General features: G+C 37.3%; 1 protein-coding gene and 1 long non-coding RNA gene across 4 annotated transcripts in view; both read right to left on the bottom strand.

Moving 5' to 3' along the window:
* Nucleotides 1-1,826: 1,826 nt before the first annotated feature.
* Nucleotides 1,827-3,080, bottom strand: LOC140343613 (uncharacterized). Its single transcript, XR_011923383.1, has 2 exons — nucleotides 2,992-3,080; nucleotides 1,827-2,367 (listed from the first exon to the last, which is right to left on the bottom strand). It is a non-coding gene; the product is annotated as an uncharacterized lncRNA (long non-coding RNA).
* Nucleotides 3,081-13,544: 10,464 nt separating this feature from the next.
* The window catches only part of FLOT2 (flotillin 2), a 49,504-nt gene continuing 37,515 nt past the window's right edge, over nucleotides 13,545-25,533 (bottom strand). For all 3 annotated transcript variants that reach the window (XM_072430394.1, XM_072430377.1, XM_072430386.1), the window contains 2 exons: nucleotides 23,364-23,513; nucleotides 13,545-22,166 (listed from right to left, as the gene is read on the bottom strand). In XM_072430394.1, the coding sequence (XP_072286495.1) occupies nucleotides 22,128-22,166; nucleotides 23,364-23,513 (189 nt within the window). In that variant the 3' untranslated portion in view covers nucleotides 13,545-22,127. The remainder of the gene's footprint in view (nucleotides 22,167-23,363; nucleotides 23,514-25,533) is intronic.

Here is a 25,533-nt window from a genome sequence, read left to right on the forward strand (position 1 = left end):
ATCTGCCCCATTTTCTATATCTGTACATGGTGCCATTAGACACAAGCTGCCTACAAGTGCATCCAGCCATAGAGTCCTGCTAGGTTGCCATTGGAGTTGTTTTAGCTCGATACATGCTAAGGTTCAGGCACTACCGAGACAAAGTTTACAAATAATTATTTCTATATTATATTTATAAAATTAACAATTTAATACATAGATTGTTATGAGTGATTGCTTTGCTACGCCAATAAATAAAAATATATATTTTTAATCAAAGTATTGAGTCCCACTAGTTTTACCAGTGTGCGTTACAATTCCATTTACTATAACATTCATCTACAGCTGCATGAGAATAATTCTCAAAGGGGAGGATTTTTAAGGGACACCTGTATAGAGAATCCTTTGATTTTTTTATAATAAGATATCAGTAACAGCAGCCAGCATTTTCTGTCCTCACAGGTTCAGTTTTACATTATTTTGCATATAACTATGAGAGTTCTATATCTAAATGTATTAATATTGTTTAGTCTGGTTGGAATCTTTCACAGTTCTTATATTTATATATTATATTTATATTGTGAATGTATTTATGCAAGATGTAACAGTTTCTTGTATATAGATATGTGAGGGCTGCAGGGGTGTTGAAGGTCCTTAAGGTCAGAGATAGGAGTTCTTTCTTGTTCCACCCTAAACAGATGTTGATCACATACTTGGTCTGCTGAATGTTGATTAAAAGCTGCACACATGCCAAGATATTTGTTTGGAACCGAGCCTCTGTGTTGGCAGTATGATGAATATTTACCACTCATATGTTGTAATTTCATGTATTATGGTGTATTAATTTATTATTTATCTGCATCACAGTGCAAAAATGTGCAGCTACTGATGGCAACCAAACAGTTATCCACCCCTCCCGCTCAATGACAGCTAATTGATTACAAAAACATGCAGTTGGGGTAATTGGCTTCTCCCCAAATTGACCTTAGACTGTGATAAATGACATATGATTATGATAGGGACATTAGATTGTGAGCTCCTTTGAGGGACAGCTAGTGACATGTCTATGGACTTTGTACAGCGCTGTGTAATATGTGCAATATAAATACTATGTAATAATAATGCATATCATTGCTTTTTAAACCTGCGCTATACAGCATATCAAGGAGTCTTCTGTATAATTCAATAGAGTTGTATGAATCTATAATTATTTTTGTATTTGCTTAGCAGTATATTGTAGTAAATATGCCCCCCAGTATTTGTTAGAGAGTTCTTGTGTTGGTGATCAAACCCATATGGTTGTAGTGTATTCCATATAATTGCCGGGACCTGTACAAGCTTAGAAAGTGTATACTGTGTACTGGCAGTTTATATAAGTATGACAACTGTAAATTTCAAACTATGGTTAATAAGTTGTTTTTTTTTTTATTTTTCATCTTTATGTGATTGCATATTTCCCAGAGCTTTTATTAGAAAAGACATGCCATTTATATAAATTCTTTCCTTTAAGAAGACCAGGATCTCCATTACCTGTTAACACCTCTCTCGAGGGAGAACATTGAAGAATCCAAAGGAAAATAAACCCAATTCAAGAAAAACACAACTATACTCAGATTTTGATTTGTGAAAGTTAATTAAAGGACCTCATTATGATCTCAATGCTGTGTATTCCAGCCATACCTGGTTCACCATTGTCTGACTTGCAATACCTCTTCTACCCAAGATAACCATATCACCAATATTTTGAGTAGTTATAGAATCAGTAGTTGTGTACATATATTATTGTGACCATAAAGTGTTGAAATTTACATCTTTAAAAGCTGAGATTGAAAAAAAAAATGAAAAACTTTTATAAAAAAATCAAACACTTTATTAAACACATGCAACTGACATACAATGACAATGTACAAAGTGTACATAATGCAGCATTCTACTTAATCATTTCAATGTATATGTATCTGCTGTGGTCTTCGTGAAGATGATATTAGAGCAGCAATGGAACCCTTACCATTACTAAACTCAGTAATGGTAACGGTTTCATCGCCAACTCCACAGTCTCCGTCCAATCGCTTCGGCTGAAGAAGTTGTAGATTTTCCTTGAGATGGTGGAAATATGACATTTGTGAAATAAGAGTCTACCTATACATCTTATAGCTTATCAATGAATAACATACTACCACTAAAAGATCAATTTGGGAAAGCAGTTGCATTTTCTGTAAGTTTTCTTGCCAGGGAACTCTTGATTTTTACCGCTGTATGTATGGTTCGGCATAGTACATCATCTATACTGTAGTGTCGTATAACAAACTTACAGTATATGATGATATCCCAAGCACAACCCTTAAATTCCTTAAAATCTTCTTTTTTTGCCATGAATCACTTTGAAATCTGAAAATAAAATAAAAAAAAAGTTTGTTAAAATATTTCTAAAATATAATATGTCAGAGGATCCTGTTGCTTCCACACAAAAAAATTACAAAACCCAACGTACCCTACTAGACACAGTATAGCCAATTCCTTATATAAGATATTCAGCTGTTTAAAAATTTCACAACCATTCTTTCTAATACAAAAAGTGTGGATTGTGGCCCGGTGAGTACAATGCTGAACATAGGAGGAATCTAACAATTGAAATAAAAAAAGCTTTGATTTACACCAATTTACTTTACTTTATATATGCATATTTTATGTGTAACATGATGGGATCTGCATTGGAAGGAAAGAAAGACTTTCAATACAGATCTGCTATAAATATAACAACCTTTATGCTTTTTAAAATCTGGTGCACAATATTATTCCAAAGTAACCAAAAAGATATTTATAATTCTGATTACATACAACTGCTCAAATGTAATGTCTAGTTACTAAATGACATTAGTAGTCCAAGGCAATTACAATACAAAATAGAAAATAATAGCAAGCAATCACGCCGTGCTAGTTTACATATATGTATATAAAGTATATAATAATGTTTTGCGTTTCCCAGGATTTCCAGGGTGGCCATTCTCTTACCTGATATATTGTAGAAGATTCAGTAGGAGTCCAGCAGAATGGCTTCACCAATGTCATCCCAGTCCATCCACAGAAGATACTGACTGAGTCCTGGGGAACTCTTTTATAAAGCCAAACGCTCATTTACATATTAACTAGTTGCATTAGGATTAGGCACGCCCCATATAACAATGTCAGCACCAAATGATAAAGAATGTGCACACACGGCACATGTATTGCTTAACACGGTGCAGCAATGATATCATATAAGGCTTTGATGTGCAATATAAATGAATGATGCAGCAATTTTACTGTACTTGGTAGACATAAAATTAAACAATAAAAAAGTATATTAACTGACTTTATAATAGGATCTTTCATTCTAAACATTTATTTATATGTATGTAATGTGTGGTGTTCTGTGATATGTGTGTATACATTTCCATGTGATATCACATATTGCAAACGTTATTTTTGTGTAACACCAACATTTTTGTGTTTACTGTATATCACTGTATTATGGACTATGCTGGCCTTTTCTTATTTCTTCTTTAGTCCTAGTATGTTAGTATTGGATTTTTTGTCACCGTGAAGTTATATGAATTACACTTTGGTCACCCATGTTTCTATTCTCTAGTCTATTCCCAATACTCTACTTGCTCTTTAAAACTAAAACTTAGCCCTTACCTTAACAAAATTCACAATGTAGGTTTACCCATAGGACTCTTCTGCATTGAAACCAATAGTGTGCAGTAAAGTTTTACATAGAATATGCAAACAAGCTGCTGAATTTTGATGCATTTTGGCAATATAATTCAAAGTGTCAAGGTGCCCTCCATACAATCAAAATAATGTAGGCTTAGTTCACACAGTCTCAGGACATTTCTAAAGCCCCATACAAGTGTCAGATGTAGGTCAGATTACTGTGGAGCCACAAATATTAATATAAACTTCATCCACAACCAAAAACATAGGTTATAATGCAGAGGTAATTCATCGTAGCTCCTATATATAATGATTTCCAGGTTTAACAATGGAAATTATATTCTAAAATAAGATCAGGGATCAAGATGGAAGTATCCCGATCCTCTCTTACTGTGGGCTCCTCTGCTTGCAGGGATTTCCGTTCACATAGCGATTGCTATTACTGAACCTTTATAGGAGATCTTTCTGTGTTGTTTGATGTCTATAATGTGCTCCTAGTTTGCTGTGTGCATTGAATATCCCAATAATGTTACTTTAGTGCAGTTTCTTACCATAAGGTAAAAATAGACACATCAACTTTTTTTTCCAACCGACCTAAAAATAACTGGCTCCCTATAAAATGCATATATGCCAACCTAGACAACATGGCACAAGAACATGGAATCTCCATCACTTGCTATATTGCTAATTGTTTTAGTGCATGGTCCTTCCCTATATTTCTATGTATTTAACTCAAATTGCCCAAGGGATTATTTTAGTCTTTATTTTATATAAAAATCTAACTGTTGTCTATTCAGCTGGGTAATAGTAATAGCCCCTCCAACCTTCTATGAAGAAAACCACAGTGTCCTAAAACATTAGGGCTAAGTTCATACAGGTGATTGTCAGCCGCATGGTTAAGGCCGATTTCAGACCTGCGATAAAGCACTGCAAATGCAAGGGCAACACATGTAAAAGCTTTGACCTGCAGTAAGATTTGCTACTTCTGGGCTGCATTATCAGGCCAGGCAAGTTAGTCTCTTGGTGTAGAGGATGTGTCCCTATTACCCTTGCTAGCACCAGGCACCGGGCACATGGGTCCTGTATCTCTTACTTGCAGAAACCGCTGCCACCTGCCATGTTCACCTTGGTTTCTGGCACTGCCAAAAGGAAAATACGTTATGCAACTGGTGGTGGTTAATCATGTACAGTTGGACTCCAAGTGTGAAAGAATCCTAATTGCCCCCAGATGTTCAATTGCTTGGTGCCTAGGAGCATCCACTGGCCATTTGGCAAGCATTTACACACCTGTCACAATTTGTGTTTCTTTTCTGTTTGGCTTGGTTGCAATGTACCTTAGGATATTCACTCTACTGTTGCAAAATGTGTCTAAAAGTAGTCACATTCATTTCAATGAAAACAGTTGAGTGGTGGACCTCCTTGGGATGCTGCATGAAGCGTCTTGAATACCACAACACCACTGCAGACAAATGCCTATACAAAAAGGTATATCAACTGCTCTTGTTCATTTCAATGACATCCAGATAGCAGTTCTGCTGTAAATAAAGGTGATAAGTAAGCCAAAGGTAAACCTTGGTTAAAATCATCTCGATTCCCAACCTGCAGCCTAGAGCACCACTGGTGGTCCAAGGCTCTGGTCAGTGCGCCCCCGAGCATAGTCAGATAAAAGACCCCTCTGGGGGGGCGCATCGGGCAGAGCCGTGGACCATGTCCCCCCGTACGGATCGCAGGCTCAGGGAAGTGGCCGGGTCGTGTCTCTGGTATCATGATATCACTATGGGGGAAGTTTCTTCCCCTTTGAGTGACACCTGGGTCCCTGCGCATGCACGATCCGGAGCAGGTAAATGTAGTGGTCCGTGGGTCCGAAAAGGTTGGCGACCACTGGGCTAGAGGCCCCAAGCAGCCCCTTGGGCATTTTTTGGTACTTAGTACAGTAAAGTACAAATAATCTTTAGACTCTTTTGTATTAGTGAAACAGTCTGGTTTATGTTTAGGTCTCTGACCATCTTGTGAAGCATGCTGGTAATCTCACCATCACCTGTTGAGTGTCCGCAGTCTCTGGCAACTTTTTAAAACATTTACAGAAAATTCTATGAGATGCTTTCATGATGTCCTGAGGCTTCCTAACATATGTATGATGACCTCCACTGCTTGAAAGTATGGGATCCTTTACCAATAAAATCATGACCTTAAAGCCCTGACCGGTCTTCTCTACCAGGGAGTCCTGACCAGCCACATAATATTCCCATTGTTTCACATCATCTACACCAATAAACAAAAACATTAACATTACAGGTGAAAGACCTGTCTGGTCTATTTACAAACGAGTTAAGTACCATACATTTTAATAAAAAATAATGCTATCAGAATATGCAGTCTACCGCTGAAACCACCAACATGTGAGCTGGAGAAATGGACCATGGAGCAATGGCAGAAGTCAGTCTGGGCTGATGTATCACATTTTTTTTAGACCATACAGATGGCTGGGAATATTTACGTTGTTTACCTGGAGTGAAGGTGGCAGCAGGATGCACTATGGATGGCTGGCACACTAGTGATGGAAATGCAATGTAAAGGATCTTCTGTCTTGGTGTCTGATACCACAGCACACCTTATGAGGTCTTGTGGAGTCCATGGCCTGATAAGTCATATGTACCTACACAATTCTGGTAAGGGTTTTAATGTTTTGGCTGATTGGTGTACATAAATTGCTTGTTCTGCAGTTACTGCCACCATCGAGGGATGTACCATGACAACACTTTCAGTTTATGAATAAGAAATCTTTTTATGAGACGTCTACTTACCTTTAAATAGCCTCACCTGTCAGATGTTAGTATAAGCATTGGGGATATTTATTTTAGTGTGCCTTAAAATTAACAGAATGCTAAAGTGAGCAGTATTTACAATTATTTATATAAATAAATAAAATTAATAATATTAATAAATAATAAAACAATGGAAGTTCATGTTTTTGGGGTTTATAGTATAGGTGTATAATATTGGTTATTAGAACCAGAATGAAGAAATCTTCCAATGGGAACACTTGTTCAGGTTACATGTCTTGCAAATGGCAAGAATGGGTTTTTAAGTTCCCCTGAAGCACAGAACACAGTCTATAGAGCGCAGAATAAGATGGAGGGTGGACCCGGCCATGGAATAGAACATTTAGCGGTCAGATATTTGTGCTGTTGGTGTCGGTTGTGCACAGTAACCTGGCTGCCATCATATGACCTGGGTGGGTCATCTCATAACACCTACTCAGAGACATTAGATTAGAGAATGCTGCTGATGGTGTCAGGACTTATCAGTTGTCCCCAGAGTCTTATTACTTCTCATCAGCAGGCAGCACCATCCCCTCCTGGGCTGTGTGATAAGGGGGACAGCAGTAGCCGGAATATATACGTAACTGGAAAGAAGCAAAAACACAGCAAATATATATTCCATATAAGTTCTACAGATACCTCATACTATATAAAGTTTATGGGCTACCTAATGTTTATGTTAAAGTTCACTATAAATGGTGATATGTAGCTGATACTATTTATATATTTATAGAACATTGTAATTACTGATTCCTCAAATTTATCGTTATGGTTGATGTATTTTGTTGTTGATATAAAGTACATGTATAGCCAAAACTTTGTTTTTAGTTTTGGATAGCAGTGGGAAGGATGTTTTCTTGTTGTCTTATTCCAAAAGGAGGAATTCCTGCAAAGCAAAGGGAATTTTCGTGTATCTATTAGTTAATTCCCATTACCTCTTGTTCCAAAGACAATTGAAAAATTTCAAAACTAATGTTTCTTTCTTGCTTTCTTTGCATTGATAATGGCCATCTGCATAATTAAAAAGGGTGAAATATGCTAGGTGTCCCAACTGGCCCTGAATTGTCGCTCTTTTCTACTCAGTTGTCCTTCTTTTGGGTAGATATATACACGTCTTTAAATGTACATATTTAAAAGCAGTATTTTACACTGAACCTTTCATCTCTTTGCAATTTTCAAAAAATAATTTATAGAAAACTTTATGATAAATTTGCTAATAAACCAATAATTTTTTGTGCATTCATTTGTTTAGGAACTTCAAATAAAAGAATGGCAGAATTACTTTGAGCTAAAAAAAAGTGTCCCTATTACTAGAAGTTAGAAGGTTGGAAGGTATTCTACAAAGACAACAATATAAGCATGATAGGGGTTCTATTTCTTCTCTACTCTCCCCAAAACATTATTTTGACTATACATATACTTAGGTGGAAGGACAGCATTTACCTAAAGGGTGTGAGATTCATGCAACCAGAGCCCCTAACCTAAGTATACAATGAACGATACAGAAGAGCTAGCATGTCTACAATATTTAGTAAGTTTTGTTCTACATGGCGTGTGTAGAATATCATATCTGTGGTGCTGGGAAAAAAAATAATAGCAAAACCCAAAGTATTTAATTCATAAGGTCCATTGTGCTTCTTAGTTGTAGGCACTACACAGCAGATACCCCTGAGCACATCAGATCAACAACCTGGGTGGCTATAAACTCTACCAGCAAACTTTGTCAGTGCAAAAGCCAAGAGCCACCTTTTCCTGTCCGCTAAGCCTATTTTCTTATGTGATGGGAAGCTTCATTATCTAATGGTGAAGGTTAGGAGGAAATGATATAAACCCACAAAGTTGATTTATTATGTGAATACCAGAGAAGCCTGGAATTTAAGGAACCTAGGCCACCTAAGAGAAAATGTGACTACTTGTACAGAGACCTGAACATTGAGTTTACTCCTGTTTTTTTAAAACTTTAGATTTCATTTATGATTTATTTATAAGGCGTTGGTGCTGGGGGATTTATAATATGATAGGGTCCAAAGTCACTTGAACATCGGAGGACTATTCCTTTGCCCATACCTTTTTCAGCAGAAGAATATCTCCACCATCTTGTAATGGGGTTAGTGGTGTAAAATAAAGTCACCCTCATGATCTTCATGGCTGCTGGACAAAGTTGAGTACACAAAGTAGTTTCAGTGTTTGCTGACCACCAAATGTGATCTTAGTATATCAGGTGTCTCATAGACACCCATAGTGAATCATTAGCAACTGAATATAACTGATGAATGTAACATTCGTTATATTATAGCTGCAGAAAATGTTTTTTTGCAAAAAGAAAATTAGTTTTAAGTTGGTGATAAATTATACTTAATACAACATGCCCACCAAAGAATACAGCAATTAAATGAAGGTTATAAAAGTTCAGGCAGGTATCTGATAGTGAAGAACCAGCACATGATCATCCAAAAATATTTTGCAGTTTTAGAAATATGACCCAATATGCTTATTTCTACAAAATTTCAATATATAATAAATGTAAAAAAAGTTTTTGTAAAGATAGTTTATTGAGAAAAAACATATATAATAAAATAATATATATGGTCATTGGACGATGTCCAAGTCTAGTCATTGCCATGAGTACATAGCAGTGTTTACAAGTACACACAGTTCTGTCATATGGGTGCGTGCAGGACTTGTGATAAGAGACACATCTTTACATCACACAATCCCTCCTATGGACCGGCTCCAAAATTCTTATCAGCTGCCAGATGAAGGAGTTTTATGATGGTGAATGTCAGCATTGCAATGCACATCATAGTCTAAAGTCTGCAGATTTGCTGTAATGATCGCTTACGTTCCAAATATCCCCAAATCTATAGATAACAATATGCGGATGAAGTGTGTTTCAAGGACATTACAACTACTTTGTTTTGTACACATTTGTATTTTGTGTGCATGTGTATGCATTATGGATTATTCCAAACTATGATACTGTATATGGATTTTCAGAAAATGAAGGGAATATGCTTCAGGCTACATTTTATAAACCAGGATTCCCTAGATAGTATTAGTACCATTGAATACATGAAGCTTTTACTTGCTGTTTGTATTCAGTGATATCTAAAAAAAACAGCACATTTAAGGAATGTTAAATTCTTTGCACATCTATGCTCCCCCTCAGTGTTTGTTCTTTTTTGTTGCTTTACAACCCGGAATTTAAATAGATCTTTGATGGCTTAGCACCATTTGAGTTACATTACATCTATTATGTAGACTGTGCAAAATAAATAATTTTATAACAATAAAAATGATCTCAAAACAATAATTAGGACCAAAAACTAAAGCTACGTACACACTTCCAATTATTATCGTTGGTAAACGAACGACGAACGATCCTGCACGATATCTGCGAACGATCGTATAGCACCGATCCTGTACATACAGATAACGACACGATCGTTCGTAGATATTGTACACACAATAGATGCGATCGTTTGAACGATACAGGAAGTTACGTGCACCGCAGGAACGTTCGTTCATCACGCATGCTCAGACCATGGACGATCAATGAACGATCGTACACACGAACGATGGTCAACGATCGTCGTCCAATCCGATCCGCCGGTCCAGTCGTTCATTTCCAACGACTTTCCTCGTTCGTCGGCGTCGTTGGTTACTTTTTTTACGAACGATTTTTGCCCAATCGATCGTTCGTCGTTCATTTTGAACGATAAAAATTGGAAGTGTGTACGCAGCTTTAGTGTGCACAGGTATGGTAGGGATAGCACTTTTTCTTCCCTCAATCTGGGATTTGACTATTCTATTCCAAGGCATTTTAATATATCATTTTAAAACACAACAGTATATTTAGGGTTATCATCCTGCTGGAAGGTAAATCTTCATCCCAGTGTAAAATCTCAGACTGAAACATGTTTTCCTCAAGAATTGCCCTGTATTTAGTACTATTCATCTTTCCTTTAATCCTAACTTTTATATTACCCTTATCATTATTAATACACAGTATTTTTATAGCACTGACATATTACGCAGCGCTGTACAAGGTCCATAGCCATGTCACTAGCTGTCCCTCAAAAGAGCTCACAATCTAATGCCCCTACCATAATCATATGTCATTATCACGGTATAAGGTCAATTATGGGGGAAGCCAATTAGCAAAACTGCATGTTTTTGGAATGTGGGAGGAAAGCTGTGTACCCGGAAGAAACCCACACAAACCCAAGGAGAACCTGCAAACTCCATGCAGATAGTGTCCTGGACGAGATTCTTACCTGGGACCCAACGCTGCAAAGGCCAGAGTGCTAACCTCTGAGCCACCATGCTGCCCTTATCAATGGAAATCAACTCCATGCCATGATGCTGTCACCACCATGCTTCACTATGGGAAAAGTTTTCTTGGGATGATGGGAAGTGTTGGGTTTGCACCACATATAGTTTCCCATGATGGCGAAAAAGTTCAATTTTAGGAGTGGAGTGTACAACTTAAAGTAGTTCTTTAGACAAAAACTCACATCTTATCTTTGGTGCTCCATGGGATAGTCAAAGTTTAGAATTTTTCTATAACGTGATCCTGATCTCTTTTTCCCCTTTGTTTCTGACATGTTTGCAGTGATCCTGGGTCCTCATGCTGCTTGCTTAGTGGTATTGAAGAGTCAGAGCCCTTTCACAACTGGTCCATGTACTGTATGTATACAGACATCATGTGACACTGACTGCACACAGGTGTACCCGATAACTAACTATGTGACTTCTGATGTTAATTGACATTGTCAAGCCATTATATAAAATCCAAACAAAATTAAATTTAAATTCCAGGTTGTAATGCAACAAAACAGCACAGATGGATGAATTCTTTAGCAAGGCACTGGAAAGCAATCTTGAAGTCTAACAAAAAAGTATTGGGATCGTCCTGCTGTGCACAATCTTCATACAATGCAGGTCTATCAGTCAACTCACATAACATACATTACCCACTGATCCAAACTGTATTAATAAAGAAAGTTAATTTAATAAATTTGAATTTTGTACAAACAACTGGAAATCTGCAATTGCTTTCTGGAATTTTAGCTATCCCCCTCCGTCGTTTATGTTTCTTTTGTGCCTCCATTGTAATGAATGGGGAGTAAGGCCTGGACACAGGATTGCTGCATGTTGGATAATGCAATGCTCTCCAACCAAATAGGTGTGAACTGGGACACTCATGGAAATGGATTTTTTTAAATATTATTGGTTCAGGTAGATTAAAGCAGGGCAGGTAACCAGCGAACTATCTGAAAGGAGTTTGCATGTTTCTGTGGGTTGACATGATAATAGATTTTTTAAAGTACCGTGTAAGTTGTTAGTGCTATATAAACACAAAGTAATATTAATAATAGTTGTACAAGACAAAGAGTGCTACAGTTACTGTTACACATTGTTCTCCAACTTATTCTATGATGTCGTTCAGCTGTAGATGAATGCTAAAGCATTACCTGCATAGGCTGCAGTTTGAATTGCTCTTTCCCTATGCAGAGGTGAGCAGTGTTGTTGGTGTTTGTTGCAGGAATTCTATCAGCAACGCTGGAAGTTGTTATTCCACAGCACTGGATGTCTGGGGGGTCAGTTAAGAGCAAAACTTATTAAAGTGTGTAACATTCTTGGACCTCTCTGTATATCTACTTATTTTACAAGCTTTCAGTATGATTGTGTTCCATTTTTTTAATAGTTTATTTTTTGACAGTTATTGTTTTGTACATTCAAAAAACAGATCAAGAAGCAACTATGCACTAAATTGCTTCTTAATTAGACTCTTTATATTACATATGATTATACAAGTAATTCCCTGCCATAGAAGAGGGATAGTGGGTTAAACTGCCCTCTACTGCACACAGCCATGTACTACAATTCATCTGAACTGTAAAAGGTTATTAGGACATGAACATGAATGGATAAGACAGTTGCTGTGTGTCTCACTGGGGTAAAGGTCTGGACTCTATGTTGACCAATCCTTACGTGAAAATGATGTTCCCTGAACTATACCAATCTCAGTCCGATGAATCCTGGCATTGTCATCATGGAATATGTCTCTGTCATCAGACAGAAAAACTACACCGATGCCAAAACCTAGGGCCAAATTTAAAAAAAAGGGAATGTGACATTCCCTTATGGGAATCATACAGGTCCATGTGTTTCAATGGGAGTAATTGATTAAAAGGAGGAATGTTTGAGAAAATGTTTTATAAATAGAACCCATAGTCATTCAGTATATTCAGATAGTTAGCATTTTTGGCCAGATAACATTGCTGGACCCAGACCTGACCATCCAGGCAGTGTAAATGAGGAAAGATACCAAAGAAAGGACTAGTAATGAACATAAACAGGTAAACAGAATATTCATTTTATAATCAGTAGGTGGACTGGTGACCAAGATCCTAGCTTTGGAGGTAGTGGGGTCGTAGGATCATTGTAGAGACATGGAGAATGAGAGACCAAGTTGTTTTAGAAAATTCAACTCAAGGCTGCCAGACCCTCTAGCAAAGGCATACTACAAAAGTAGTTGTAAATATAACCAGAGGTGGCCCTGGTAACTACCACATATGGAACCAGAAAATATCAGCAAAGTAGAACTACGGCCTCTGATTAACATAGAGATTTGTTTTTCAGCACTTTGCCTTCCCCTAGTCCCCCTGCAATGCCCCCACATTATTATGTTCAATCTACCAGTCACGTCAATGCAGCTTCCTGTAATAGCAACAATTCTGCACGGCTCCCGAATTCAGAGCATCACTTTCACTCCCATAGGTATTGCCGATTTACAAGAATATAGCCCATTAGTCAGACTCTGACCCAATGTCATCCTGCCCAATGTGGGATAAAGTTTCAGCTCAATAACTTCCACAGAAAAGCAAAGATCCTGAACATGGAAACATTGTATTCTGGTAATGCTAACTGCCTGCCTTTAATTTCAAAAAGTCAGTAGGACAAAAAAAAAAATCCCTGAGAAACGTGTAAGGTTTTTATTTGCAGTCTTTCTGAATGAGAAAAAATGAAAATGTCAGATGATTGCAACAAACAGTGAAAAAACACCTTTTTATTATACATCATGTTTATTACATTTCCAAAGAAAAGTAAAACACCAAGCTCCGTAGCATATTTTTATTACACATGTATGAAACACAAGTCACAATAAAAACAAGGGAACACGTCATATGGTGAATGCAGTGCATACGATATACATGCATATAATATGAAATCACATAACAGTCATTGAATATCAGCTTATGTATTATACAAGAGATCACATATACCTATGTTCTGTCTGATCAGGCTACCCAGAATCCTTTTTCCCTGAGGTCACATGACCGTCTTACAATCCCTACCCCACCATAGCCATTCATTCTTTCCCAGTCCAAATAAACTATATAGTGTATACATACTGTATGTTTATGTACATAGCTGAATATGTGACTGTTATAGGTCAGGGTATGAATCTATACAATGGCATTGACTAGGAAAATGTGATAATGTGGCTGTAAACGATAAGTTGTTTACATACAACTTGTTTACAATGGATAGAGGTGTTTACACTCCCAAATTTTATTTATATTAAATTATAAGCAATGAAAACACCACCTAACCCAAGCTTTATTTTTTTTTAGTAAGCCCATATTAAAAAAAATTCAGACTTTCAGTTCAGGGTATTTACATTGAAATTTATAAAGGGCTGGACCAGAACTGACAAAGGAACAAATGAAAGGATGCTAAGGCACAGCAAAATACAAACATGACATTGGGATATGTGATGAGTGATGATGAAAACATTACATATAGTTATGGCTAAATATAAAAGATTAAATGTAATTATAGAACATATTATAAAGGGTCAGTTCAGCCAAATGTGAAACTTCTGTTAAAAGTGAGGTTAGCAGGGGAGCAAGTTTTATTTCTTGCATTAGGATCTTTCCATCTTAGTTTATGCTTCAATTTTGCAGCTTTAATATTTTGGTATTTTTTTTTTTTAATATTCTTTTTCAATTCCTTTATCCATAGTATACACTGAAAATTTAACAGCAAAACTAAATCTCTATATACTGGTCACAGCATGTGTGGATATTGGTGAGTGCCCAAAACTGGAGTAACCATATATCCAAAACCTAAAGATGATAGATTTGGGTGGACTGACCCTTGATTACTTCATTTAAGAGGATAACAAAAAAAACATGACATGGTATTTACATAAATACAGACTTGGTTCAACTCTTACAGCTGTACTTAATATGACCTACACTTTAACAAACCTGACTATTTCACTAAGAAGGCCATACTTACATTTGAAATATGATAGCCTGTGAAACATCAGATATGATTTTATCCAGTAAGGGAGCTCTATTTAGCTGCATTCAGTCTGTGAATATATATTAGACATACCTGTGTTTACTAGTGCACTTGTGAGTATAAGCTAATATTGTCATAGCAGAAGTGGTAGTTATGGCACAAACCTCATTACCATTACCAAAATCCCCTTTTCCTGAAAAACTTTAAAGAGTTTCTACTTTGGTATTTCAAATCCATGCTTTTGCAGCATGTAAGAACGTACATTTCTCATGAGAATCCGTGACAATCAGTACACTGGCTGCTTGCAATTCTAGTTATTGGGCAATTCCCAGATCACAGAATATGTTCCAAGAAAATGGCCACTATTGATGAGGTACAATATCAGGATATGCACAACGCAAAACTCGAGTTTTTGGCCTGTAGCTGAAAGTTAACTGTAATGCCCCCATCAGAATCAAACTCTGACAAGCCAGGCATTGTTTTGTATTTTGAAGAACTATTTAGTTGATGTACAGCTAATATTTAAAATCTCTAACTAAACTTAATTAAACCACTACAAATATTCTATTGTAGGAAAATATTTTATACATGTAGAAATATAAACCTTCAAACCCATAAAAGATAAGGCTACAAAAAGTCAATTATTTGTCCTATTGGCCATGATGATCTACTGGCTGCTGAGATAAGTAGAAATAAACATATTATACTAAATGGAAAATTCTTCATGTAAAATATCCTGTTTTATATTATAAATAGTTTTCCTCCCTATGTAATGGATTGGTCTCTGCTACATTGTTTGTGTGCATCTAGTACTACAGCAGTGGTCCCCAACCTTTTGGAGCTCTAAATCTACGGGCTCCGGACTGCACATGCGCCAGGAGCCGTGTGTCACTCAAAGGGGAAGAAACTTCCCCCGAAGTGATGTCATAACCAGCCCACTCTCCCATTGCAGGTCTGTGAGAGAACCCGCCCACAGCCTTGAGCATGCGATGCATACGGGAGACATGGTCTGCGGCTCTGACCGGTGAGCCCGGTGCACCAGCCAGAACCTCGAACCACCGCTAATCGCTGTGCTCTTGTGGCCCACCTGTCAGATGCCCGTGGCCCACAGGGGTTGGAGACCCCTGTACTACAGTGAACAGCTGCAAAGATTCCCCTCCAATACAATATTTTATTGGTACTGCATCTTATAATCGAGAATTTTCCATCTCTGGCCCCACCCACAGTTTATTACACAGAAATACAAGTGAGATAATAAAGCTAATTCTATTTTGTTAGTAACCATGTATTATCTGCAAGAATGGAATATAAGGGTCCAAGCGTACAAAGCCAACAATTCAGATATTTCTGGATGTGGGATGTAAAGTACAAGTTCTGCTGTAAACAACTAGATGTTATACAAAGTGATTGCTATATTAAAAGACTTAATAGGAAAAGAGTAAAATTGTGTTATATGATTACAATGGTTTCCAATTATAAAAAGCAAAGCATTGTATGCATGCAGCTGTTTTTGCATGTTGTAAAGGGCCATCAAAGAGTAAAACATAATGCATTATTTATGTGTGATCTTGTGAAATTACCACATTTGATCAAACAGAAATAATAACACATCTAAAAGTGCAGCTGGCATTAGCAATCCCCATAGACCGGAGCTGGGAAACAATTTATAGATAAGATATAAAGATCTGTAATTTCAAACTATACCAACAGCTTTGACCAATGCCATTGCCCATTATAAACTACGGATTTAAAGCGTAACAGCTAGCAGCTCTGCAAACCTAGCAGTCCCTAACCTGTTTGTGAAAGCAAGTGTTTGCTTGTTTTTGGATAAGATAGGAAGAGAATAAACCCTACACTACAAAATGTTTTTGCAGTCTGTGTCCTGCTGGGGGGATTTACCTGTAGAAGACAATCTCCTAAAAAAAAAGTTCCAGCTTAGATAGTTTTCACCCGAGCATTTGCCCCATTGGATATTTTAACCCTGGCACTTCCTCTTACTTTGTGTCGAGGACAATGGCCTGTAACACAAATATAGGGACAGTTTATCTACTGAGAGAGGAACACACAGCAATGAAAAATGGCCAGATTAAAGATAGTCCAAAAACTTTATGTTAAATTTATAATAATAAAAAAAAGATATAAAAATATATGTAGAGTATAATAGATACGATATTGGTCACTACGTTCAATCATCAGATAAATTAAAGTTTTTTTTGGAATCTCTTGGGTCTGGCACTCAATGCAGTTTTTGACTTTTGGAATTTAAATCCAGGTACATTAATTAGGGAGACCCTGTACAGCAAGAGCTACGACTTGGTCATTAAGTAAGGAGCACAGTACAGGTTTGTGACAGCATATGCCACGATTACTGAAAGCCTGCAAAACCAGGATTGAGGACAGAGCATGAGGTGCAATGCTGCGGGTTGGGAAGGTTGATGAAGAGACGCTGCCCTGCAATACACTGGACAAGGTATTGTACAATGTAGACTGAAAGCCAGTCATAAATCGTTAAATGGGTAAGCTGGTAAATGCTCCAAGTGCCTTTTTAGGATTATTTTAAGCTATAAAAAAATTACAAAATTTACTCTTCCACACACTATTAAAACCTGAAAAATCTTTGCTTTTACAAACATCTGAAAACTTTTGTTGCTGCTGGAAAAGTTAGGTGAGGTGCCATGAACATTTATTCAAGTCCATACATTTTTGTTGCAGCACATCTTCTAATTATAAAACTATCTCTACTAAGGAGGACTTCAGAAAGGATTTGGGCTTCACACTGTGTGTGGTCAATAAGCCGTGCTTTAGTTTAGTGAACAGATTTCCTGTGGAATCGCTGTAGCAAGGCAATGCTAAAATCCAGTGATCCCCTGCAATTAATGAGAAAGGGAAATTTTTTGATTTGGGTACAGTTAAACCCTGGGATGGTAGAAAAAAAAATACTTTACACTTCGAAGCCACTATGCCATTTCAGGGGTAAGCAGGAGCACACTAGGCCGGACTCTCTCTCGAGTCCCGCCCTAATGGCTCCGCCCCCCACCAGGAATGCCCCCTGAAGGTAAATCTTCCCTATTTAATGTGTCAAGTGTCTTGTTAAGTGTCAACGCCGGCTGCACTAAACAAGGAAGGGAGCCACAACATGGAGGATCAAGAGCTGCATGCGGCTCTGATAGTTTTCCCTCCGTGGGTTGCTGGCCCAGATTAGGCTGGAACGGCCAGGGGGAGTTAGGCCAAAACAAACTACCGGCTAGGCCGTATCTGGCCTAAAGGCCAGAGATTGCCGACCTCTGTTGTAACTCATACAGAATATTGTCTAGAATATAAAAAGTATTAAATAATTGCTAATTATTGGTGTTCTTTGTTTTAAATCTCTGACATCACCACACCCCTATTTAGGTGACAACCAAAGAGACTACAATAACAGAACATTAGTAGATAAGGTTTCACATAACATTAGGGATAGGTCTTACAAACAGATCTAAAGAATTTTGCCAATTTTTAGTCAGCAAAATGTTTACATACTGTCAAAAAGTCACAGTTTAAAAAAAAATTCACATATTTCCAAGAAAACCTTGTTCTAAGGATATACAGAATACTAAAAACAATGATATGTACACTCCTAAGACAAAACAGAACAATTATTTGACTTTACCAAGTAGTAGAAAGATAGTATAGGCTTCTATATGCCATTTGTAGATGTAGACAAAATGTACATATAAAACAGAGATATGAATATTTAAAGCGGAAGTCAGGGGATTTTTGGGAGTTAGTAACCCTTTCCTTTTACACTATTTCTCTGAAGTCAGTATTGTTGATACATCAGATCCTGGTCACAGTATAGGTAATAGTTCCTTATAGGCTGTAGTAATGGCACCGCAAGAAATTGTCAGCAATTCTGCCACTGCATGTGGTACTATGACCGGTAGTGTGCGCTGAAGACAGATTCCTTCAGAATCATCTTCTTTTATATAAAAAAACCTCCCTGTGATAGAACTGTTAAGTTGATTACAGAGGAAATCTCTAAGTGTCCTCTTCCTACATTGCTGCAGAACTCCTTATTCTTAAAGTTGAACAAAACCTGGGATTACTCACCTATTCCCATTCCGTCGCAGGGCACCGCCATCTTCCTTCTTCCCTTCCTAAAGACTTGATTGGTCATGCCACAATGATGTAATGTCAGTACAGGACTAGTACAGGAAACCCTTGGATTACCAGGTATCCCTGGCTACCAACGCTGATGTGCACAGGGGCAACGCAAAATTTTACAACTGGGTGTCAATCTGGCAGGCAAGAGCAGTTATTGCAAAAGGGAAATCTCCTGTCACTTGTCAAATTAGTAATTCAGGCAGGTGGTTATTGCACAAAGTGTAACTTTAGTTCCACTTTAAGGTTACAAGAGAAGACTAATATTAGATTTTCTCTATACAGGTTAGGTTTGCTGTCAGGGTTTCCTCTTCTGTGCCATGTCTTCCCTCTGTTGTTTTGAATTTTAAAATAGTGTAGGGTGCATATGGTAGATATGTCTATTCTTCTGGATATAGAAGGTAATCTGGTAAGTTTAATAATAAAATAAAAACACAGTGATGACAAAGACACATACTGGCAATACTCATAATTCAAAACATTTTTGCCACTCATATCCACCTACCCAGTGTGGCTGTATTACGAAATATGAAAAGTGGGAAAACAAGGTAGCAACATTGGTATACAAAAAGGGATGTTCTAGTTTCCAATGTCATCACCTCATACTTTTGTCAGAGGGAACACACAATGCAAGAACAGGTAATCATGGTGAACACTTTACTGTGTATTTTTATATACACACACACACACACACACACTTGTGTGTAAGCTTCCATACCACAGATGCATTTTGTCAATGAAAGAAAAGTAATATAAATGTACAATTTGTGTCAGTATTACTGTATTATAAGACTACGCTTTGCTTTCTATTTGGACAGTGCATAAGTGTCCATCAGCTGCAGATACAGAACTAGTTAGGGCTACTCCACTACTATGGTGCATTTTGGTAATTATCATCATTCCATATTTACAGAGGTTGAAGAAAACAAAATTCACATTTTTAAAAGGAAAAATGCCATACAAAAACCAAAAAGGAGTCTAAGATCTGTTCCCACAGGAGCATTGCATTAACGCACTTGATTCTGTAGGTAAGCACAATGAATGGTACAAAGAGGTGTGGTGCGCTGTGTTGCCAATCATTCTTATTAGCACCCCAAATGCAACTTGCCAATGCACTGCATTGCAACAAGTTCAGCAATGTATGTGTGCTTTGTATAATGCAAAACATCCCTATAGTGGGAACAAGCCCTAAAGTTTCTCATTCATCCAGGTCATGCTATATTTAGTGTTAGTTAGCCTCATGCAACTGTACTTGTTTTTTGTAATTGTTGTTTACGGCATTTTTAGCTTGTCCAAGCCACTTCTATTTAAATGAGTGCCAGCAAAATACCCCATTAATTAAATCCAGATAGGTCTATATTTCTGGTACCCATAAGAGCTGAATAAGTAGTTTGAGCAGGCTACAAAATATCCTAAGCATTACTAAAACCCGTCCAGCTGCAAGGGACTACAACAAGATCTTTTTTTTCTAACAGTATTTAAACAGTATTCAGCAGTAAACCAAGAAACACGGAGATGAAAGGTTCCATTGAGTGGTTTTGCCTATACCTACTAAAAAGATACAAACCTGTACTACAGGAAGACAGATTTAGATCTAAGGCATCATCTGGGCTAAAATAATGATTAAAAACACAACATTTATCTAGGATATTGTACATTAAATACCAAAGCTTCATTCAAGTGTAACATTGCCTTCAAATACAATGAACATTACACTTCTGGATTGCAGATTTTGTTTGGAAAAACTGACAGCATACAAATAAACATCAAAAATCCTTCTAGAAACAATATTAAAATACAACATAAAAATAACAGCAATTATGTCTCTGGCTTTTTTATTGTGAAAACTGCAGAAAACTACAGGCACAGGAAACTATATGCCCATTATATCAAAATAGGCTTAACTGTCAAAGATAAAACATCACTAACATAGTCAGCCATTATTGTCTCTTATCTTTAAATATGGCCGACATTTTATCTTCCAGACTCTATGAGGCTCATTTATTAGTGTCTGGTGGAAGATAATTACATGTTTTGCACCTTTGTAACAAAAGTACTTCCTTTTAGGCCCCTAAAAATGTAATGGGACAATTAATAGGCGTGGCAAAGATGGAAGGTACAGAAGGACTAAACTGAAACACATTTGGAAATGGGTAGGAAGTCAAATTATTTTGCTACTGGCAAAGAAAGCTGGAGATTTTGAAAAAAATCACCATTTTAAATAATTCAGTATCTTTCAGAAAAAAAACAAAACAAAAAAATTAGATATCTTTTATAATCATGAACAATCTTTATAATAAAATGTTTCTCTATCATGTATACGTGTCATATATCTCTATATATATAGCTATATATAACTACTGGGTATATAATATAATAGGGCACATCTATTTCAGTTAAATGCTTTCAAAAGAGATTTCAGAGAAATTGAAAACCTCCTGTAATAAAAACAGAGTCTAAAGAGGAATTAGTTGCATTTCTAGGAAGTAAAGGCTTTTGAGGCATGAGATATAATATGAGCACCAGCAGTGAGCAGTGTCATCGTGCGTGACCAGGCCCATGCTACATGCGATATATATACACAGTCAACACCTGACAAAATGACAGACGATGAACAAGCTACTGAAGCGCAATACTTAGTCGCCTGCATAGATTCTTAGTAAGATGCTAAGCAGCTGTAGGCCAAGGCTAGATCTTTGATGCGATTACACATGGGACACTTTGATGAAGAGCAGTCAGCTCTGACACACTTCTAGTGGTAGGCGTCAGGGGTCAGTGCTACATACAAATTACATATCAAAACGGCTGGAGTCCTTGCATTTAAAAATGAAAAGCAGCATTTTTGGCAGCACTGACAGTATACACCAGGGTGAAAAGCCTGAAGGCACAGAGGCAGTGACTCCAGCCAAAAAAAAAGAGGTCTGCTTTGCAAACATTGCATTGTAGGACAAATCAAGTAACTACCAAACATAAAAGCATATCTGCTAAACAAAACAAAAAAAAAACTAAAAACACAAAAAATGGTATGAGACATTGTGTTCTGGTCCTGAAATGTAAGGCACCAGATATTTCAAATGTATTTGAAATTGTCTTTTCTGTTTAAAACAGAGTCCTGACACTTTGAAGGCATTTCACTGAAGTGATAAGAGGTTGAGCATCTTGTCGTCCATCTTATGTCATGATGCCAGTGGCTTTCTGGATCAGAGGGATCTGTGGATATAAAACAGGAAATTTAGGCCTCTGCGGTACATTTTGTTTGTAATTCTATGGTTTTTCATTAAAAATTAAGCCTACAAAAAGGAAATATATGTACAATGCATTTCTAGCTTCTTCTGCTTTTGTGTTTTTTGTTTTCCCTAACATATACATCATTAATAAACCAATGTATGTAATACATACATTAAAGCAACTTTCAGCTGTGTTAATCAGCTGTTAAATACATAGCCTGATGGGAATGCAGGTTTTCACTTCAATCTACTATCAGGCTTCAATCACATTTCAAATATTTCTTGAAATTACTTTATTGATTTAAAGCAACATCTTGCATTACCATTAAGGTTTTTATTTATTATCCCCAAAGTAAAGCTAAATTATACTTAAGCTTCAACAAAAATTCCTGGAGTTTGCTCAAAGCTTTAAAATGCCATGGATAACTGATCCACAAACCTATAATTATACAGAAAACACAACTTTAATTGCACCGGATGATGGTTATTTAACAAGTAGTCAGGTCCTTATTATCATTCACAGTTTATTATAAATATTTAACTCTGGATTAAAAGCTGAGAAAGACTAGGGAAGTCTGCTGTAAAAATGTAATATATTCAAACTGTATATAGGTGAAGCAAACATGAGTTTCAAAGAATTCCATTCATTAATAAAGTAAAGGGTTTGGGGTCATCTGATGCCTTTCCAGTACCTCTGATGCTTCAGTACCAAGATTAGTAAGGCACACAATCTGTGTCTTCCCTCCAACACTGTCGATAAAAATCCTGACACTGGAATTCATTACCAGTTGTAATAACCATATTGATCATTATTGATTACTATCAGTAATTCATTCAGTATTGATTGATCTGTGCTTGTTTCTACTGTAAAGAAGGTTTAAATAAAAAAAAAAACACAATGCATATTTTGCTTATGAAAACTGTTTTAGGATAAAGTTACAATTTCAAAGTAAAGACACAAGCTGGTTATTACTTAGTAGCAGATATAATCTGTGATTCCTAAAAGAATGAATTATATTATGTCTTGAGAACTAGCTATCCCTTCTGCAATATAGCCATCTGACTGTATTCAATGAGTATTCTGCCTTTTTACCCCTTAAATAAGACAAAATTTAAAGCAGCATAAATCAGAAAACAGACAATAATTCAATACTATAATCAGCATAAACACGCTGCCAACCTTTGTCAGGTCCACTCCAGTGAGCGCTTGGACAGAAGCAGGAACTTCAGCAAGCAGGCGGTTCATTTCACCTGTAATTTTACTGTTTTCACCGTTAAGAATAAGAATCTCATCCACTTTGCCCAGGGGGGCTGAAATTTTGGCAGCAATCTGAAAGATACAAAATAAATGTCTGAAATTTAATCATTCAAATAAGCTTACTTAACTAATAATTACAGTAATACTGTACATGTATACTAATCCATGTACTTGGTTTATTGAATACCAGCAGCTCCAAAATCAAGATTTCTATCAGAAAAAAATGTAGAAAAATGTTTGGAATGACTGAAAGCAAGTATAAGGGAATGTTCAGAGGTTTGGAAGGAGACTGCCGGTTATTCTGAAATTATGTTTTATATCTGTATTATATGAAAGACAGAACTCCTAGCACATCATCAGATAATAATGAGACAGTTGAGGCTACATACAAACGTGCAATGGTTTTTGTCTGATAATCGGCTCAGGGCTGATATCGGACGGGAATCTTCCGTGTGTACAGTGCTCATCGTCCATCGTCCGAAGGACTGTCCTGGCGGATCAACGGACGATGAATGATCTTAATCGAAGTGATGGGGGGAGAGAGTGCAGCGGAGTTCTCCCCCGCCCATAGACCACAACGGTGATGTATGTACAACGTTTATTCATGCATCGTTTGTCGTTGCAAAGATCGAAAGGAAAAAATCCTTTCCAATGACAATAATTGCACATATGTACATAGCATAGCAAGATAGAAAGACCAGGGATCCCTTAGATTACTTTAGGATGCACTTCCATGTCTAGCTTTTAAAAGTTCACAACAACTATGTTGTGTTTATTTATTAGGGGGCAATATAAGAACAACTTTAATATCTGGCACTTCCCCAAAAAAGTCAGTGTGGTCAACGTAACGTAAGTATATTAACCTCCCCCAGCGTTCTAATTCAGTCTGTTTTTTTACGCAAAAAGCGTTACATTGTTTTGCATGGAAATTTATTTTACATTGTAGGCCTATAATTCTTAGGCATAACTCACTGAAATATGTTCAATACAAGGGGGTGCTGAGAAGTTCCTGGCTTTGCCCCCTTCCAGATGAAATAGAAAAATGAGTGTGGGGGCATATGACAGCCTAATATCTTAGTATGTAACTGTGCAAATATCAGGTCTTTCCGAATTTTAAAACTGTTTTTTCTTTTAGTGAGAAGCTGTGATGGCAGAGGCACAAGCCAGTTTCACGTCGTTGGAGTTACAGGCCAAGTTTTTGTTTCTCTAGGGAAAGTCTGCAAAGACATTCACACTGAGATGTCACAAACACTGGGGGAGAAGTGTCCTTCCTACAGCACTGTCAAAACCTGGAAATCTTGTTTCAAGACTGGGCATTTCACCGCTGAAGATGAGCCCAGCAGTGGGTGCCCCCCAACCTCAACTGACCTGGCACCCTGCGATGTGGTCCATGAGCTGATTATTGAGGACCGGCGAATATCCGCTAAAAAGATAGCTCAGATACTTGACATCTCACTGGAACGTGTTGGGTTTGTTATCACCACTATCCTAGACATGCGCAAGCTTTCAGCGAAGTGGGTGCCGAAATTTTTTAACAGTGATCCGAAGAAGGAACGAGTTGAAGCATCCAGAGCTGTTTTGGCCCATTTTGAAGCTGCACAGGACTTTTTGGCTAGGTTATTCTGTTGGTGGACTACCTACCCCAGGGCTCTAGTATCACGGGACAGTATTATGCTAACCTCCTGGACCAGCTGAAGGAGGCATTGAAGACAAAACGCTGTGGAAAGTTGACCAAAGGGATCCTTTTTTTTGCAGGACAATACACCTGCGCACACATCCAACTCTGTGGCTGCCAAATTCAACACCTGGGTTTCCAATTGGTCCACCATGCCATGGCCCCTACTCACCTGACCTGGCCTCTTCGGACTATTATCTGTTCCGGAATTTGAAGAAACACCTGAAGGGGCAACATTTTGAGGACATTTCTGACATCAAAGATGCTGCTGAGAGCTGGTTTGCGGCCCAACCAAAGAACTTGAACGGTCTAGAAAAGCTGCAACCACACTGTGCATTAGTCTCAGGGGGGAATATGTTGAATAAATGTATTTCGTAACTCTGGCTCTCTTCTTTCTGGGCAAAGCCAGAAACTTGT

The sequence above is a fragment of the Pyxicephalus adspersus genome, chromosome 1, assembly GCF_032062135.1.
Source record: "Pyxicephalus adspersus chromosome 1, UCB_Pads_2.0, whole genome shotgun sequence".
Taxonomy (NCBI): domain Eukaryota; kingdom Metazoa; phylum Chordata; class Amphibia; order Anura; family Pyxicephalidae; genus Pyxicephalus; species Pyxicephalus adspersus.